Source organism: Oncorhynchus mykiss, chromosome 6 (assembly GCF_057628025.1).
Source record: "Oncorhynchus mykiss isolate SJ-2025 chromosome 6, ASM5762802v1, whole genome shotgun sequence".
Taxonomy (NCBI): domain Eukaryota; kingdom Metazoa; phylum Chordata; class Actinopteri; order Salmoniformes; family Salmonidae; genus Oncorhynchus; species Oncorhynchus mykiss.
The window spans coordinates 49,477,793-49,495,601 of record NC_143027.1 but is presented as its reverse complement, the minus strand read 5'-3'; the positions used below and the strand labels follow the sequence as shown (position 1 = coordinate 49,495,601).

At 41.2% G+C, this 17,809-nt stretch overlaps 1 protein-coding gene and 1 pseudogene across 21 annotated transcripts in view; one reads left to right on the top strand and one right to left on the bottom strand.

Moving 5' to 3' along the window:
- The first annotated feature begins 264 nt into the window (after positions 1–264).
- cntrl (centriolin) overlaps positions 265–17,809 on the top strand; it is a 113,081-nt gene continuing 95,536 nt past the window's right edge. For 14 of the 21 annotated variants that reach the window (XM_090238106.1, XM_090238113.1, XM_090238107.1 and 11 more), the window contains exons 1-5: positions 265–815; positions 8,092–8,357; positions 8,452–8,582; positions 16,095–16,225; positions 16,378–16,519. In XM_090238106.1, coding sequence (XP_090094232.1) covers positions 760–815; positions 8,092–8,357; positions 8,452–8,582; positions 16,095–16,225; positions 16,378–16,519 — 726 coding nt within the window. In that variant the 5' untranslated portion in view covers positions 265–759. Of the gene's footprint in view, positions 816–7,106; positions 7,226–8,091; positions 8,358–8,451; positions 8,583–16,094; positions 16,226–16,377; positions 16,520–17,809 lie in introns of those variants that run through there. The other 7 variants (XM_090238117.1, XM_090238116.1, XM_090238120.1 and 4 more) reach the window with 3 other exon arrangements.
- LOC149982896 (uncharacterized) lies at positions 2,183–4,426 on the bottom strand (annotated as a pseudogene).

Genomic DNA, 17,809 nt, shown 5'->3' with positions numbered 1-17,809 from the left:
TTTAAAAAATGGACACGAGCCACATGGACCTGGAGGTGTTATTTTGGTAGTTCAAAATAATACACGTTTCAATATCTTTCAAAAGTTGGTGTATAGAGCTCGGTAGGAAACGTGTGCTCAAGCTGCCATCTTGGAGCCTCCTCCAGGTTGAGGTTTCCAGGGTTAGAGTAGAAGTTGTCATAATGCTGAGGCAGTGAAGAAAGTAGAGGAAGATGGGTCAAGTGGGAGGGATCCTGAGAGGAGTGGTGTGAGTAGTAGATCTGTACCAGTACAGAGGGATAGGCCAACAAGTGATATGTGTTTCAGTAAGATTGGATTTTTTGCATTTATAGCAATGGTTATGAACTGTACTGCAGGGATGGAACGTAAGCCGCAGAAAATGTAGGTTGTGGTGGCAGCTGCAGAGGTATTTTCATGTGAGAGACATAACATCAGAAGAGTTACAGGGTGTGTTAAGTGGTGGTGTCCCACCCTTTCAGGTCGTTGGCTTGAGGTAGGACTAAATATATTTAAATAGTGGAGTAGGGTGGTGTTATTTTGTATTTTTTTGTGAGTGTATTGTTAGATGGTAGGTTATATGTTGATTTTTTTCAAGCAAAGTATAAGGAAGTTGTACTCCAGTCTAGTAGGTGGCGGTAATGGAACATTTATTGGATGCCAACCGCCGTTAAACATCAAAGTAGTAGTATTTGGTCAAGTTGTAAAGTGCTCTGTATCGCTTTGGTTACTATGGAGGCAGTTGGTTAGCTAGCTACGGTAATGTTAGCCGTTAAATTCCCACACACAGGACCGAGGATCACAAACAGTCACAAAATGTGAGTTGGTAGTTAGGGACTATAGCTAAGGTTCTGTCTGTATTTTTGCCAACATTTAGTTGACAACCTTGTTCTGTTCAATGTTCTCTACCTAACGTTATATAGCTACAGTACCGTTCTAGCTAGGAACGTTAACTCGTTACTAAATAACGTTACCCCAATTCATGTTAAGTTCAAAATAATACTAACGTTAGCGTGGAACCCCGTATTATCGGCATATTTAACAGCGTTTAAGAAATGTATTACCTTCAACAGTGTTATCTTGTGATCAAGCCATCAATGTTTTGTGATTATTGGTGTCATAAAAATGTTAGCTAACGGGTCAGCAATTAGCATGTTTGACATTTCAGTGGAAATACTAACGTTATCAGCTTTTTGATAATCGGCTTAGCAAAAAAATACGTCCCGTATTATCCTCATACGGTGCCAAGTTATCGACCACCTTACTATTTTGTTCAAATACAAGATATGTTTCATTTTGTTAAAGAATTAGAAACCAACCCCGTATCCGAAGTGTTTACTAGATAGTTGGCTAGCCTTCTGGTAATTTTTTTCATTTTACTCGCATGTCAACTTTTCATTGCGTAGCCCGTTGCGCCCTCCCGTGGACTCTTAAAAAATGTTTCTTCACCAACATATTCAGTGTTGTAACCAAATAATGTGTCGTCATTTGTTTTACAGATTAATCTTATGTTTTGAGAAAGTAGATAACAACAGTTTAATACTAAGATATAAATTTGTTTAAATAAATACAACTAATTTCAGTCATGTGCATTGATAAACAATGTAAACACTGTTGGCGTTTGTTGCAAAGATGCACTTGGAAAGTAAAGGAAGAAATAAATGCACAAGATGGGTTGAATAAATATATATTATATTTTAGACATTTTTTTTTATTTTTTACAAATTAATAATTTCATATCAAAACAAACAATTAAATCTCAACCTCCACCCCTATATTGTCACAAAAATCCAGTTCCACCTCCAACTATAGATCTCACTCTACACACCTGCAGTGGAACGAATGCTAGCAGAAGTCACAGCACACCCATGGCACCTCGGACCTACACTCTTGCAGGGGAGCTTGCAGGTGGATCACGCTCTCCGCAGTGAGCACAGCAGGTGGTGTCTTCTTTTATTAGGAAAAAAACAAATAAAAAAACACATCAAATTGATTAACATGGTTTTACAAAATGTAGAGGTACTACAGCAACAATACTAATTGGTACAAATGAGAGAGAGAAAAATAAAAATTATGAAGTACCTGAGAGTTCTGCCATGGGTGGCATGACAGAGGTGGCCGGTGGAGCTTTTCTCTTTCTTTTCCGTGCTGCGGTTAGACAGACCATGTTTCATGAAAACCATTCTCAACTGGAGGAAGCTGCAGAAGTTTTGGAGGGGGTGGACATGCCTTGTGGGCTGGTGCCATGGACTGTAAATATGTAAAGAAAGAAACAAAAGTTTAAACATCGCAGTTTTATAAAACACACAAGTAATTGTTTTGTAATTTAACGTGTTTACCTGTGGAGGTGGCTGTATTCAAATTGCAGGGGGCAGGGACACCAGAGGAGGCTGCTGTGGTGGTGACAGACATGGGGGGTGGTGTGGTGGTGGTGGACGAAACCGCCAAAGATGGCTTGGAGGAGCTGGTGTTTGTAATGGTGGGGTTGAGGGGCCGATTATAATGTGGCCGGAAGAGTAGGCACATGGCCTTCTACTGTAGCTGGGGGCTCCGGTGGCTCCTACAGGTGTTGCACACTGGGAGGCACTGGCAGCTGTCAGGAGTGGTTCCAGCGGGAGGTCCAGCGGAGGCGATGGCTTCAATGGTCTCATCCATGGCAGCCCTCTCCTGTGTTCTGAGGGCTGCCCGACCCCTTTCTCCTCTGCCCTCTCCTTCTCACCCCTCACCTGCCTCTGGCGCGTGTATCCTTTCCCGGTGAGGCATGTGGCAACCACAGGTAGTCTTCTGTATTTGTCTACTTCAGGACAGTAATGATGTGCCCCAGGTCCTTTGCTATCTATTAGGGGGTGCTCTTCTAGGGCTGGAGCAGGGACTGGGACTGGAGCAGGGGCTGAGGGTCCTCCTGTGATTGCTGGGGAGGAGGTGCTGATAGACAGTACAGTGCTGGTTCCAGGAGAGGAGGTAGTGGGACCGATACGGCACTAAACGGGACACTTCAATGGCTGAAGGGTCAAAAGGGAAGAGGCCATACTTAAACCCTTCCACCACGTAGCACATGTCCTTGCAGCGCTTGTACGGGTAGCGGAATACTCTGGCAAATTCTGATTTTGTGGTCAAAATGGCTGAGGTCTCCAGCTACCTTGGAGTGTGTGGGAAGACAAACAGGAGGACCCTCAGCCCCCGCCACAACCCCTTCCCTTAGTGCTGCCGCGAGCACCTCCGGGTCCATGTGGCTCTTGTGTCCATTTAAAAAAAATATATTTTACCATTATTTAACTAGGCAAGTAAGTTAAGAACAAATTCTTACTTTCAATGACGGACTAGGAACAGTGGGTAACTGCCTTTTTCAGAGGCAGAGCAACAGATTTTTACCTTTTCAGCTCTGGGATTCGATCTTGCAACCTTTCGGTTACAAGTCGACCGCTCTAACCACTAGGCTACCTGCCGCCCATTAAAGAGTAGGCGCTCCTTCACTGCATGCTGAATGAAGTGCTGAAACCACTTCCTGAACAGGTCTCGGTCAATGTAGCCACTGTTTGACCGTCCATACAAGGCTTGGGGGGGTGCCTCCCAGTGTATAGTGGCAACTGATGATAAATGATACATGGGAGATGATGATAAATGGAGGGACATCCTCCCCAGCTGTGTTGAAGCAGGCCAGCACTGTGATGTGCTCCTTGGTCCCCGGAGCCTGCTGGTACAAGTGTTTTGCGCCCCGGGGAGCCAGCACCTGGTCGCTAAGGAACCCAGACTCATCGCAGTTATAGATTTGTTCTAGGTTTCTCCCTCAATCCACTCTCTCTTCCAAGTGCTTCTCATATGAAGTAAAGAAGGTGTCTATCGTCAGATGTGTGGCACACTCGGCTCTCCCCTATCTAGGTTGTCCGGCCTCCTCATGCTCAGGTTCTTGTGCCTCTTCCTGAACATTTCCCACCACCTTTCCCCAGCGGTGGGATTGTTTCCCCTGGGTGCCGAAACCTAGAATATAAAATTGTCCATCCAGGATGAAAATGTTTGTTTTGGCATCACCATACACATCCACATTTACATCACACACATTGAGAACAGTCAGTCCAGCATTCTACATACATAAACGCATAGAACACCAAATATCTGCGCAGTAGATACATCGCTGGCGCAGTAGATACTGTGCTGCACCAGATCATTTTCATCCTCTGGTTCAAGCGATGTGGGTGGTCCACTGCAACAACCATGGGTTACCCGGCCGGCCACTCTGCCGAGGTGCACCTTGGTAGATAAGAAAATAAAACTGTTACTAGCAGATAAAATTCACATACACGTGGTAATCTCCTAAAAACAAAAGATGCCTAACCTTGGCAGCCTGGCAGATAGCCATCCCTGCCCCGCATTCCTCCATGGCATGTAAAATGTCCACTTCACTCCACTGCTTTCTCTTGACTTTCTCCATGCTGTGGTGGTAAATACATGTCGCTAAATAACTTGGCGCACTATACACGTTTTAGAAAGATAACTTAATCTGAATATGTATAAACATTTACATTTCAGAGCTAAGACATTGAAAGGTGTTGATGAAAGTTATCACAATAACAAAGTGTACCCACGTTTTTTGTTTGATATCTGTAATGAAAATTAGTGTCCCAATTAGTTTAATATTGATGCATACATTGTAACATTTGACTAAATACTGCCTCTACAGTGGGGCAAAAAAGTATTTAGTCAGCCACCAATTGTGCAAGTTCTCCCACTTAAAAAGATGAGAGGCCTGTAATTTTCATCATAGGTACACTCATCATAGGTACACTTCAACTATGACAGACAAAATGAGGAAAAAACATCCAGAAAATCACATTGTAGGATTTTTTTTAATGAATTTATTTGCAAATTATGGTGGAAAATAAGTATTTGGTCACCTACAAACAAGCAAGATTTCTGGCTCTCACAGACCTGTAACTTCTTCTGTAAGAGGCTCCTCTGTCCTCCACTCGTTACCTGTATTAATGGCACCTGTTTGAACTTGTTATCAGTATAAAAGACACCTGTCCACAACCTCAAACAGTCACACTCCAAACTCCACTATGGCCAAGACCAAAGAGCTGTCAAAGGACACCAGAAACAAAATTGTAGACCTGCACCACGCTGGGAAGACTGAATCTGCAATAGGTAAGCAGCTTGGTTTGAAGAAATCAACTGTGGGAGCAATTATTAGGAAATGGAAGACCACTGATAATCTCTCTCGATCTGGGGCTCCACGCAAGATCTCACCCTGTGGGGTCAAAATTATCACAAGAACGGGGAGCAAAAATCCCAGAACTACACGGGGGGACCTAGTAAATGACCTGCAGAGAGCTGGGACCAAAGTAACAAAGCCTACCATCAGTAACACACTACGCCGCCAGGGACTTAAATCCTGCAGTGCCAGACGTGTTCCCCAGCTTAAGCCAGTACATGTCCAGGCTCGTCTGAAGTTTGCTAGAGAGCATTTGGATGATCCAGAAGAAGATTGGGAGAATGTCATATGGTCAGATGAAACCAAAATATAACTTTTTGGTAAAAACTCGTTGTATTTGGAGGACAAAGAATGCTGAGTTGCATCCAAAGAACACCATACCTATTGTGAAGCATGGGGGTGGAAACATCATGCTTTGGGGCTGTTTTTCTGCAAAAGGACCAGGACGACTGATCCGTGTAAAGGAAAGAATGAATGGGGCCATGTATCGTGAGATTTTGAGTGAAAACCTCCTTCCATCAGCAAGGGCATTGAAGATGAAACGTGGCTGGGTCTTTCAGCATGACAATGATCCCAAACACACCGCCCGGGCAACGAAGGAGTGGCTTCGTAAGAAGCATTTCAAGGTCCTGGAGTGGCCTAGCCAGTCTCCAGATCTCAACCCCATAGAAAATCTTTGGAGGGAGTTGAAAGTCCGTGTTGCCCAGCAATGTTTTGACATCACTGCTCTAGAGGAGATCTGCATGGAGGAATGGGCCAAAATACCAGCAACAGTGTGTCAAAACCTTGTGAAGACTTACAGTAAATGTTTGACTTCTGTCATTGCCAACAAAGGGTATATAACAAAGTATTGATTTAAACTTTTGTTATTGACCAAATATTTATTTTCCACCATAAATTGCAAATAAATTCATAAAAAATCCTACAATGTGATTTTCTGTATTCTTTTTTTCTCATTTTGTCTGTCATAGCTGAAGTGTACCTATGATGAAAATTACAGGCCTCTCTCATATTTTAAGTGGGAGAACTTGCACAATTCGTGGCTGACTAAATACTTTTTTGCCCCACTCTGTATGTACTGTAGCTGTTGTAAACACAGCCTACAGTGATAGGTGTCAAAAAGTTCATGGTTCAAATGTAACTTTTGCAGATTGTGCAAAACGCCCCCGTCAGAGGATACGGTAAAAGCTTGACTTTCAGTTGTTTTCATGATATATATTATCTAACGCTTACAATTTATTTCCTTTTTGCTTAATTGGCAGTTATATCAACATTTAGCAACCAAGCTAGCAACATTAGCAAATCCGTTAACTATATTTGAGGTAAAAAGTTGGATATTTAATGTTGTTTGGTCTGTCGCGCAGTCGAAGTTTATGTTATATCGTAAAATAACAAACTTTTTTTTGTACATCGCGCTGGTCCGTACAATTGACCTTATTTTAGCGCCCAAAAAACGTAATACTTCGAGATCAACTGTAATATCAATGCCATTGTAAAGCACAATTTCTCCCATTTCCAACTAAATCAATGATGAGCCCTTCATGATGCCCATCTCTGCATGATTCAAGAAGGCAATGAGCTCCGTCGGGTCTTTTTAAAAATGGGGGGGGGGGGCGAAACCTATTGCGTGATAGTGAGGAGAGATGTTGTGTGGGGAAACAGCTTTTTTCACTCACTGTCCAACTTATCACCTTATCACCTCTAAAATGTAATGTTTATGTTTATATAATGTGTCATTACATACATATTTGAAGGTCTGTGTCAAATTTAAATCGGGTTTTTAGGGAGGTGTTAAAGTGATCTTCAGAAGTAAACGGCGGCTTTTGAGAGTCATGATAGTTTGCAGTGATGACGCAAAAAATGACTAGGTATCTCCCTTACCCTGTCCATTTCTTGTTTTTAAACAGTGAGAGAAGTGCTACACTTGGTGGAGAGAGGCTGTAAGACAGAATTAGTTGCTTTATGCGTGCTGTACGTTACGCCATGACATGTCACGATGAAACGTACAGCGTCGGAGGGGTACATTTTTTAAAAACATTTTCTCCAATACTATAGACCCATTACCATGTCTGTCAATGCTTGAATAGAAACGTAGTTCACACCCCAGATTTATGTCAACACAGTCGCTACAGTCCCATTAGTTTTCTTTGCAGCCTCGTTTGAATGTCACAGTTGCACACATTTGTACGGAATGGGGTTAACGTACGTTACAACGTGTATGTATACAAATGTGTATACATGTTACTTTTTTGAAAACCCTCAACCTAACTTAACTTACATAAATTGCAATAAAAATCAATGGTCAGCTAGTTAGAAGGGTGTCTTTAGGTGGCTCAAGGTGGTTTAGTCCTCCAACCGCTAGAAAGTGTCCGAATTTAGGGGGTGGCTGATGTTGGGGAAAAATTAGCTAGCTAACATTAGATAAAAATTGCTGACACCATTCAAATCAATGAGGTTTTGGAACTTTAAAGCCAATTTATCTCAAAATCATATTTTTGATAGAGCCTTACTAGCTAACGTTATCGTCCCAAGTGCTTGATATTGTTAATGTTTGTTGCTAGCTTTAGTTGGTTTGACTTGTGTTGACTTGTGTTAATGCACTGCTACTGTGAATAAAACTAATTTGTAAAGTTAGGGTATGTTACGTTAATCAGCTAGCTAACTAACGACAAAGTTATTTATATCTTGGCTTCTACTAGCCAGATTCATTGGTTTTTGTTTGCTGGAAAGCCCTAATATGACTCAGCTATCTATGGTAGATCTTAAGACTAGCTTCATTCAACAGTCACTAGTTAACTTAGCTAGATATAATAGCTAGCTAATTAATTTTGCTAGCAGCTACCTAATGTTAGCTTCATAAATTGATCAAATCCCCCACTTCACAGCTTCACAATGAAAAAGGGGGTTACCCAGAGGATCTCACCAAGGAGAGGAGCCAAAGTAAGCTTAAGGATGCAGAGTCTGGGCTCACCACTGTTGGACCCTTACAGCCTTACTCCACATCCCACCCGTTTACCTCTCCACCGGACAACCCACTCCAAGATGGACAGTAATCACCAGTTAGACATTACTGATGCGAATGAAGATTGGCTACTCACAGAGACTGTGGCCATTGAAAGTAGAGAAGGACGAGTCTGGTCAAAACATTCAGGTACTAACTAGCTAGCTACAACAATTCCTTTAATGTGCTGCTTTCACCTTTGACCTGTTTGGATGAAACACTCTTTTTGGTCATTTCGGGTTAGATGAAGAGAGTATCCAGGGAATCAGATATATCACAGAGGACCTGATCTCGAGGCTGACCAAGCAGGACAATTTAGCCTTTGTACGGTCCCTAAACCTGGCCGTAACCAAGAGTGGAGACAAGAAATTCAAGGTAAGAATTATGTGATGAAACTGAAATATCCTTTACCATCAGTCGGATTTAACAATCACCAAATCAGCACCACGTAGATCAGTGGAGGCTGATGACTAGAAACATTTAGGAGGATGGGAGACCCACGGTAAAGGCACACAGAGACAACAAAGCTTGTTTTCAAAATCGTCAAAGATAAACTATTTGAACCCAAAACCTTTTAATAAAGACATTTATAGTAAAATATGGGGAAGGGAATGAGAGGGCTACTTTAGAGTTTGGAAGGGATTCTGAGCATAGAGTGATTAACTGAAGTGCAGGACAGGGGTTGAGGTGTTCAGAGTATCGGATTGTCGATCTTGTCATAATTGTATCTTTTTTATCACACTTGATACTCATAATTGGATTTACTCGTGATCGGAAAACCCAGAAGTGCGCTTTAAATGCCAGTAAGTAAAGCCTATTCCTCAAGTGTGCATTACTATACTATCACTTAGAGTGCATCTCACAGTGCATCATTATGTTCCTTCACACACATTGTTCAAAGGTAAATGACCCCGATAGATGAAAATGCACATGATTTACTTACTTAGTCCTATTCAAGCGAACACTTTCTCTCCCGACACTTATGCCACAACATTTGTACAATTAAAATAAACAATCGACATTTGTCATTTTATTTTCGAATGATCTGCCGCTTGATAAACCTACCTGGGCGAGAAAAATAATAGCAAGCAAGCATGGGCTTGGATCGTGATATAACACCGTCAGCAATGGAATAATTATACGGACAGACTAAGTAGACAGAAAAAAACAACCATATGGCTTCAGCAAAGTTGGCAGGATATTATTCGATTGAACAACAATGACTAGCTACGGACTCTGATTCAAACACAATGTTTGGAGAAGGGAGACTTGTGCCATGAGACGAGTGAAACAGAGCTTGTTCTAATCCAATCGTTGCAGCAGGCTCAACAGATACCCGCCCGTTTCTTTACAGACTGAAGAACTAGCCAATAGTTGTTTAGAGCACACAGCACTTCACACTGAGTGAAAGAGTGATGTGTGCTGGCAGCTGAAAGCACATTTTTTAGATCACAGATAATTACAAAAAATGTGTCATAATCGTATTTGGAAAATTCTCCATATGCGTTACGATACTAATTTTGTCTGAAGGTAAAGTGATGTGGAAAATACATTGGATTTGAAAAAAAGTCATCAACATCAATTGTTGTTTTTAGGGAAAAATGTAATCCACAGGTTTCAAATATGCGTGGAACCTTATTGTGAAATGCTTACTTACAAGTCCTTAACCAACAATGCAGTTAAGATTAATAAGAGTTAAGAAAATATTTACTAAATAAACTAAAGTAACAATAACGAGGCTATATATATGGGGGTACCAGTACCGAGTCAATACAGTGGGGCAAAAAAAAGTATTTAGTCAGCCACCAATTGTGCAAGTTCTCCCACTTAAAAATATGAGAGAGGCCTGTAGTTTTCATCAAAGGTACACTTCAACTATGACAGACAAAATGAGAGAGAAAAAAATCCAGAAAATCACATTGTAGGATTTTTAATGAATTTATTTGCAAATTATGATGGAAAATAAGTATTTGGTCAATAACAAAAGTTTAACTCAATACTTTGTCATTGCCAACAAAGGGTATATAAGAGGTCAAACGTTTTCAGTAAGTCTTCACAAGGTTTTCAAACACTGTTGCTGGTATTTTGGCCCATTCCTCCATGCAGATCTCCTCTAGAGCAGTGATGTTTTGGGGCTGTTGCTGGGCAACACGGACTTTCAACTCCCTCCAAAGATTTTCTATGGGGTTGAGATCTGGAGACTGGCTAGGCCACTCCAAGACCTTGAAATCCTTCTTACGAAGCCACTCCTTTGTTGCCCAGGCGGGGTGTTTGGGATCATTGTCATGCTGAAAGACCCAGCCACGTTTCATCTTCAATGCCCTTGCTGATGGAAGGAGGTTTTCACTCAAAATCTCACTATACATGGCCCCATTCATTCTTTCCTTTACACGGATCAGTCGCCCTGGTCCCTTTGCAGAAAAACAGCCCCAAAGCATGATGTTTCCACCCCCATGCTTCACAGTAGGTATGGTGTTCTTTGGATGCAACTCAGCATTCTTTGTCCTCCAAATACGACGAGTTTTTACCAAAAAGTTATATTTTGGTTTCATCTGACCATATGACATTCTCCCAATCTTCTTCTGGATCATCCAAATGCTCTCTAGCAAACTTCAGATGGGCCTGGACATGTACTGGCTTAAGCAGGGGGACACGTCTGGCACTGCAGGATTTGAGTCCCTGGCGGCGTAGTGTGTTACTGATGGTAGGCTTTGTTATTTTGGTCCCAGCTCTCTGCAGGTCATTCACTAGGTCCCCCCGTGTGGTTCTGGGATTTTTGCTCACCGTTCTTGTGATCATTTTGACCCCACGGAGTGAGATCTTGCGTGGAGCCCCAGATCGAGGGAGATTATCAGTGGTCTTGTATGTCTTCCATTTCCTAAATTGCTCCCACAGTTGATTTCTTCAAACCAAGCTGCTTACCTATTGCAGATTCAGTCTTCCCAGCGTGGTGCAGGTCTACAATTTTGTTTCTGGTGTCCTTTGACAGCTCTTTGGTCTTGGCCATAGTGGAGTTTGTAGTGTGACTGTTTGAGGTTGTGGACAGGTGTCTTTTATACCGATAACAAGTTCAAACAGGTGCCATTAATACAGATAACAAGTGGAGGACAGAGGAGCCAGTTAAGCATTAGGGGGCGCTGTTACATTTTTGGGATGAAAAACGTTCCCGTTTTAAACAAGATATTTTGTCACGAAAAGATGCTCGACTATGCATATAATTGACAGCTTTGGATAGAAAACACTCTGACGTTTCCAAAACTGCAAAGATATTGTCTGTGAGTGCCACAGAACTGATGTTACAGGCGAAACCCAGATAAAAATCCATCCAGGAAGTGCCGAAGTGAAGTCTTTTTACGCATTTCCATTGAAGAATAGCCGTAAGGGAGCATATTTAGCAAGTGGTCACATGGTGTCTCCTGCAGAAAATCTTGCGTAAAATACTGAGGTAGCCATTTTTCCAATCGCTTCTTATGAGAAACCAATTGCCTCACCGGATATATTATCGAATATATATGTTAAAAACACCTTGAGGATGGATCCTAAACAACGTTTGCCGTGTTTCTGTCGATATTATGGAGCTAATTTTGAAAAAAGTTTGGCATGGTAATGATGAACAAACGGGAGCTATTTCGCCTACAAAAATAATATTTTTGGAAAAAAGGAACATTTGCTATCTAACTGGGAGTCTCCTGAGTGAAAGCATCTGAAGTTCTTCAAAGGTAAATTATTTAATTTGGTTGCTTTTCTTATTTTCGTGAAAATGTTGCCTGCTGCCAGCAGAGCCTAGCATAGCATTATGCCATGATAAACTTACACAAATGCTTGTCTAGCGTTGGCTGTAACGCATATCGTTAAAAAGGGGAGGGGAGGGGAGGGGAAGGGGAGGGGAGGGGGGGGGGACAATGGAAATAGTCTGGATAGCCATTTGATTTGCTCTTCAGCAGTCTTAGGGCTTGGGGGAGGAAGCTGTTAAGGAATGTTTAGGACCTAGACTTGGTGATCCGGTACCACTTGCCGTGCGATAGCAGAGAGAATAGTCTAGGGTGGTTGGAGTTTTGGGCAATTTTTAGGGCCTTCCTCTGACACGGCCTGGTATAGAGGTCCTGGATGGCTGGTATAGAGGTCCTGGATGGCCACTAAAAACTAAATAGATTCACTGTTGCTATCAGTCCAAAGGGTAGGTTTACAGAGCAAATGAAATGTGACCATACTTTATCATTCATGTATCATCAAAAATGCTATTTAAGCCTATATAGCATTTGCAAAGTCATCAACAGCTATTGTTTCAATTCAACACAGAATTCAACTTACAAATAGACAATACAAAAGGTCTAGGGTTTCAAGCTCTGGTTGATTTTAAATTGTATGATATGTAGTGATATTGAAATGTGCTTGGTTGTCAATACAACCAAATACAGTATCAACATTTGAAGGAGATGTATTTTCTGTTTGGATAGTACCTTCTGTGCACGTCTCCAAAAAAATCAAAGTTAAACCTAAAAAATAAAAGTTAAAGAATAGGACTATAAACTAAACGATATTTAAATTTGATTGATTTAATCCTAACTTAGATTTTTGGTTGAGATGGAGATGTGAATCCAACACAGCAATTATTAATTTGTAGAAAAGCTGGAATTAAAACCAGACTAAGTCAGTGGCAGAAGATGAATCCCCTTTAAATTATATTTGGTTGCGTTGTCAACCAAACACAATTCAATATAACTTTAGGCTATTTACTGTATTACAAAAGTAATATAAAAACAAATGTAACATTCAATCTTAAAATTAGTAACATCCATGGCCACACTGAGGTTACTGTAACTATGCATTTTTTTCCTTCTCTAATCATATAGCGTGCATGTTCAAGATTGCATGCATACTGTATGTTGTTGCAGTTCTGTGGAGATCTTCACAATTGTTGTAATATTCTGCACAGAATCTTGAACAGTATTAGTCAATTGCACCATGTACAGTGCATTCGGAAAATATTCAGACCCCTTGACTTTACACATTTGTTACATATTCTAAAATTGGTGAAATTGTTTTTTTTCCCTCAATCTGCACACAATACCCCATAATGACAAGCAAAAACTGTTTTTGACATTTTTGCAAAGTTATAAAAAAAAGGATAAAACTGATCACATTTACATAAGTATTCAGACCCTCTACTGTACTTTGTTGACGCACCTTTGGCAGCAATTACAGCCTTGAGTCTTCTTGGGTATGATGCTACAAGCTTGGCACACCTGTATTTGGGAAGTTTCACATTCTTCTCTGCAGATCCTCTCTGCAAAGAAGCTCTGTCAGGTTGGATGGGAAGCGTCGCTGCACAACTATTTTCAGGTCTGCATAGATGTTCGATCGGGTTCAAGTCCGGGCTCTGGCTGTGCCACTCAAGGACATTCAAAGACTTGTCCCAAAGCCACTCCTGCGTTGTCTTGGTTGTGTACTTAGGGCTGTTGTCTTGTTGGAAGGTGAATCTTCTCCCCAGTCTGGGATCCTGAGCGCTCTGGAGCAGGTTTTCATCAAGGATCTCTCTGTACTTTGCTCTGTTCATCTTTCCCTCGATCCTGACTAGTCTCCCAGTCCCTGCCACTGAAAAATATCCCCACAGCATGATGCTGCCACCACCATACTTCACCGTAGGGATGGTGCCAGGTTTCCTCCAGATGTGATGCTTGGCATTCAGGCCAAAGAGTTCAATCGTGTTTTCATTAGACCAGAGAATCTTACTTCTCATGGTCTGAGAGTCTTTAGGTGCCTTTTGGCTCCAAGCAGGCTATCATGTGCCTTTCACTGAGGAGTGGCTTCCGCCTGGCCACTACCATAAAGGCCTGATTGGTGGAGTGCTGCAGAGATGGTTGTAATTCTAAAAGGTTCTCCCATCTCCACAGAGCAACTCTGGAGCTCTTTCAGAGTGACCATTAGCTTCTTGGTCACCTCCATGACCAAGGCCCTTCTCCCCCGATTGCTCAGTTTGGCCGGGCGGCCAGCCCTTGCAAGACTCTTGTTGGTTCCAAACTTCTTCCATTTAAGAATAATGGAGGCCACTGTGATCTTGGGGACCTTCAATGCTGCAGACATTTTTTGGTACCCTTCCCCAGATCTGTGCCTCAACGCAAATCATGTCTCTGAGCTCACTGACAATTCCTTTGACATCATGTCTTGATTTTTGCTTTGACATGCACTGTCAACTGTGGGACCTTATAAAGACAGGTGTGTGCCTTTCCAAATCATGTCCAATCAATTTAATTCACCACAGGTGGACTCCAGTCAAGTTGTAGAAATATCTCAAGGATGATCAATGGAAACGGGATGCACCTGAGCTCAATTTCGAGTCTCATAGCAAAGGGTCTGAATGCTTATGTAAATAAGCTAAAATATCTTCTTAGCAAAGAGACATTTCTCAAGCAAGAATTTTGCTGAGACTGACTGGGGGTGGTCTAATTGGGCAGATGAAAACTAGCTGTTATTGACAGAGGTTTGTAACTCTCCTTCTTATTGGTCTATTAACACATTTACTGACGTCACCAGGCAGGCCAAAACTCCACCACACCAAACAGGTGGACATTTTAGGACGGTCTTTTCAAACAGCTCTTACACAAAAAGGGCATTATCATAATTTTCTGAATTTCACAGCATTATTCCAATCTCATAGTGTGGGATTATGTATTAAACACAAGCAGGAAATTCATGATTTTGACTGCACAGGGCCCTTAACCAAAAATCATGGTTGTGCTTTTAGATGGTTGAAATTGTAGTGGTAACACATTGGAAATTAAACTACATTTTTGCTGTCTTTTTGAGTGGTTAAATATAGTTTAATCTCATTGATCAATGTCTCAACCAAATATTACCTGACTTCCACATTGAAATGACGTGGTGTGCCCAGTGGGATCAAATGTAGATCAAATTAAACTTTCCTGAATTAAAGCCCTGATCATCCACATACCTGACAATAACTAACAACTGCAAGCGACAGATGTCTGGTTTCATCCATTTGCCATGCGAAAAAATGTGCTGCGTCAACCTCTTTTTAATCACACTTTTAACTTTCTATCATCTGCCCTTGGTTCGTTGCAGGACGATCAACATGCCCCCTAAAAGCAACTCTTACATGCCCAAAAATGAAGTATCACTGTTTCTTCTCCTTACCTTCTTCTTGTGTTGCGCAATTTAAGCAGAACTTCCTCCATTACATGATTGATACAGCTTTTTCCCAGAAGCTGGAATCTGATGTAGGCAATGAATGGCTTCTTCAATAAAAAAAAAGGCACCATTTGTCGTTAGCGTTAGCTTGCCATTCTGGCGGCGAAAACTGCACTCTGGTAGCTAGCTACTTGCTACTAAATTTTGCAGGACAAATTGAAGAAAATGACACTACATCGACACACAAATAAAGATCTAAAACCAAGGAAAACAATATATAATCTACCTCCGCTGTCTCCTGTAGTTTGAAGAAACTAATTTGAATTAAATAATGTCCTAAAAACTATCTCAATCAACCCAACAATGTCACCAAGCTTCTAAATCACACATGCGTAGTACTAGGCTCTTTCTCTGATCCTTTGATTTTTATGGACATGTCAGTTCATACTGCAAAAGCTTTGATGGGTTGGAGGACGTCCTCCGGAAGTTGTTATAATTACCATGTAGGTCTATGGAAGGGGGTGAGGTGCACGAGCCTCCTAGTTTATTTTTGGATTGAAGTCAATGTAGCCAGAGAAGGTTGGAAAATAGCTGTCCTCTGGCTACACCGTGGTGCGTGATTGGTGACGTGAATATATTATAAAAAAAAAAAAATTCTGAGTAGAATGTTCCTCCTCTGAGGAGCCAACACTGACATAGATACAGATATAATACAGTGCCATATCTCCTGTGTTTCAGTTCATTGAGAATTTGGAGAAGTGTGAGCACCTGCAGATCCTCAACGTCAGCCATAATGTCATTGAAAAAATTGAGAAGCTTGAAAAGCTGCACAACTTGCGGGAACTACATCTCTCTAACAACATAATCCAGTAAGAGCACAGCACACTTAAACAACACCTTTTATTGATGTACTCTGCCATTGGGTTAACAGACTACGTGTATCAAACATTTATTATGATTGCTAATTGTAATATTGTTTTTTGTAATAAAACATTTTAAGAAACGTTGTTTCTTTCTGCAGTAAAATTGAGGGCCTAGAGCACATGGCAAGTCTTCAGCTTTTAAATCTTTCCAGCAATGACATTGAACATGTGCCTCTATGGCTGGCTAAGAAACTGAGATCACTCCAGACTTTAAACCTTCAACGTAACAAGATCTCTTCTGTGAGTATCTCTGTTTTTCTCCTTCATCTTGCACCACATATGCACTTCATTTAGCCTGTTTATATCTTTCCAATTGTAGCTAGTTTATGATTTATAATTTATTCATGTCAGGGGTGTCATTTCAGCTCAACTTAAAGAATGGCAAAGTGATGGAGTAAGAGGATAAAAAAACAATATTTGAAGATAATTTACTGCATTTCTACACAATTTAAAAACTCTAAATGCAATTTGGAGAACAGAAATGATCACTTTGTTGCTGTAGCTTCATTCACCTCAGTCAATAGGGAACGTAACATTCTACAAACACATGACATACAATAATTAGCTGCCTGCTATGCACTAGCTCAGAACCATGATTAAAACTCTAGTTTAGCCAAAGCCATGTACTACAGCCATCTTTACATCTGCAATGTGTTGAGAAAAAGTTACGCTGTTTCCAGTAGCTGCGTCAATGCACTCTCCATAAAGCCAGCCAGCCATACAAACAGCCTTCCCTCCCTCTCCCAGGTGTCCGCATGGTCCTAAAATCATCGGCTACGTTAAAAAAATCCCCATAAAATTTGTCAGTTTAAGCTAGAGATATCTTTTTTTGCATTGGATGCGTCTCAATCCACCGCATCTGCGGTGAGCGGTAACGGAGCTAGAGTGGTGTTTGTCAGGCAATGAGTCATCCCGAAAATCTGTCTTCTCACAAAATCGTCTGAACGGTTTGGCCTACAAACTATTATGACCCCTTTATGGAAAGTTGAGACTCACTCAGTCACTACAAATATACATGCATCCTTCCTAACTCCGTTGCCGGAGAGGAACTGTTGGAACAGTTGCCGGAGAGGAGCTCAGGGATTTCACCATTAAGCCAATGGCGACTTTAAATCAGTTAAGAGTTTAATGATTGTGATAGGAGAAAACAAAGGCATTGTGTTTGTGCGTACGTGCATACATACATACATACATACAGTTGAAGTCGGAAGTTTACATACACTTATGTTGGAGACACAAGTATTATTATTTTTGACTTATAATTCACTGTATCACAATTCCAGGGGGTCAGAAGTTTACATACACTAAGTTGACTGTGCCTTTAAACAGCTTGGAAGATTCCAGAAAATGATGTTATGGCTTTACAAGCTTTTGATAGGCTAATTGACATAATTTGAGTCAATTGGAGGTGTATCTGTGGATGTATTTCAAGACCTACCTTCAAACTCAGTGCCTCTTTGCTTGACATCATGGGAAAATCAAAAGAAATCAGCCAAGACCTCAGAAAAAGAATTGTGGACCTCCACAAGT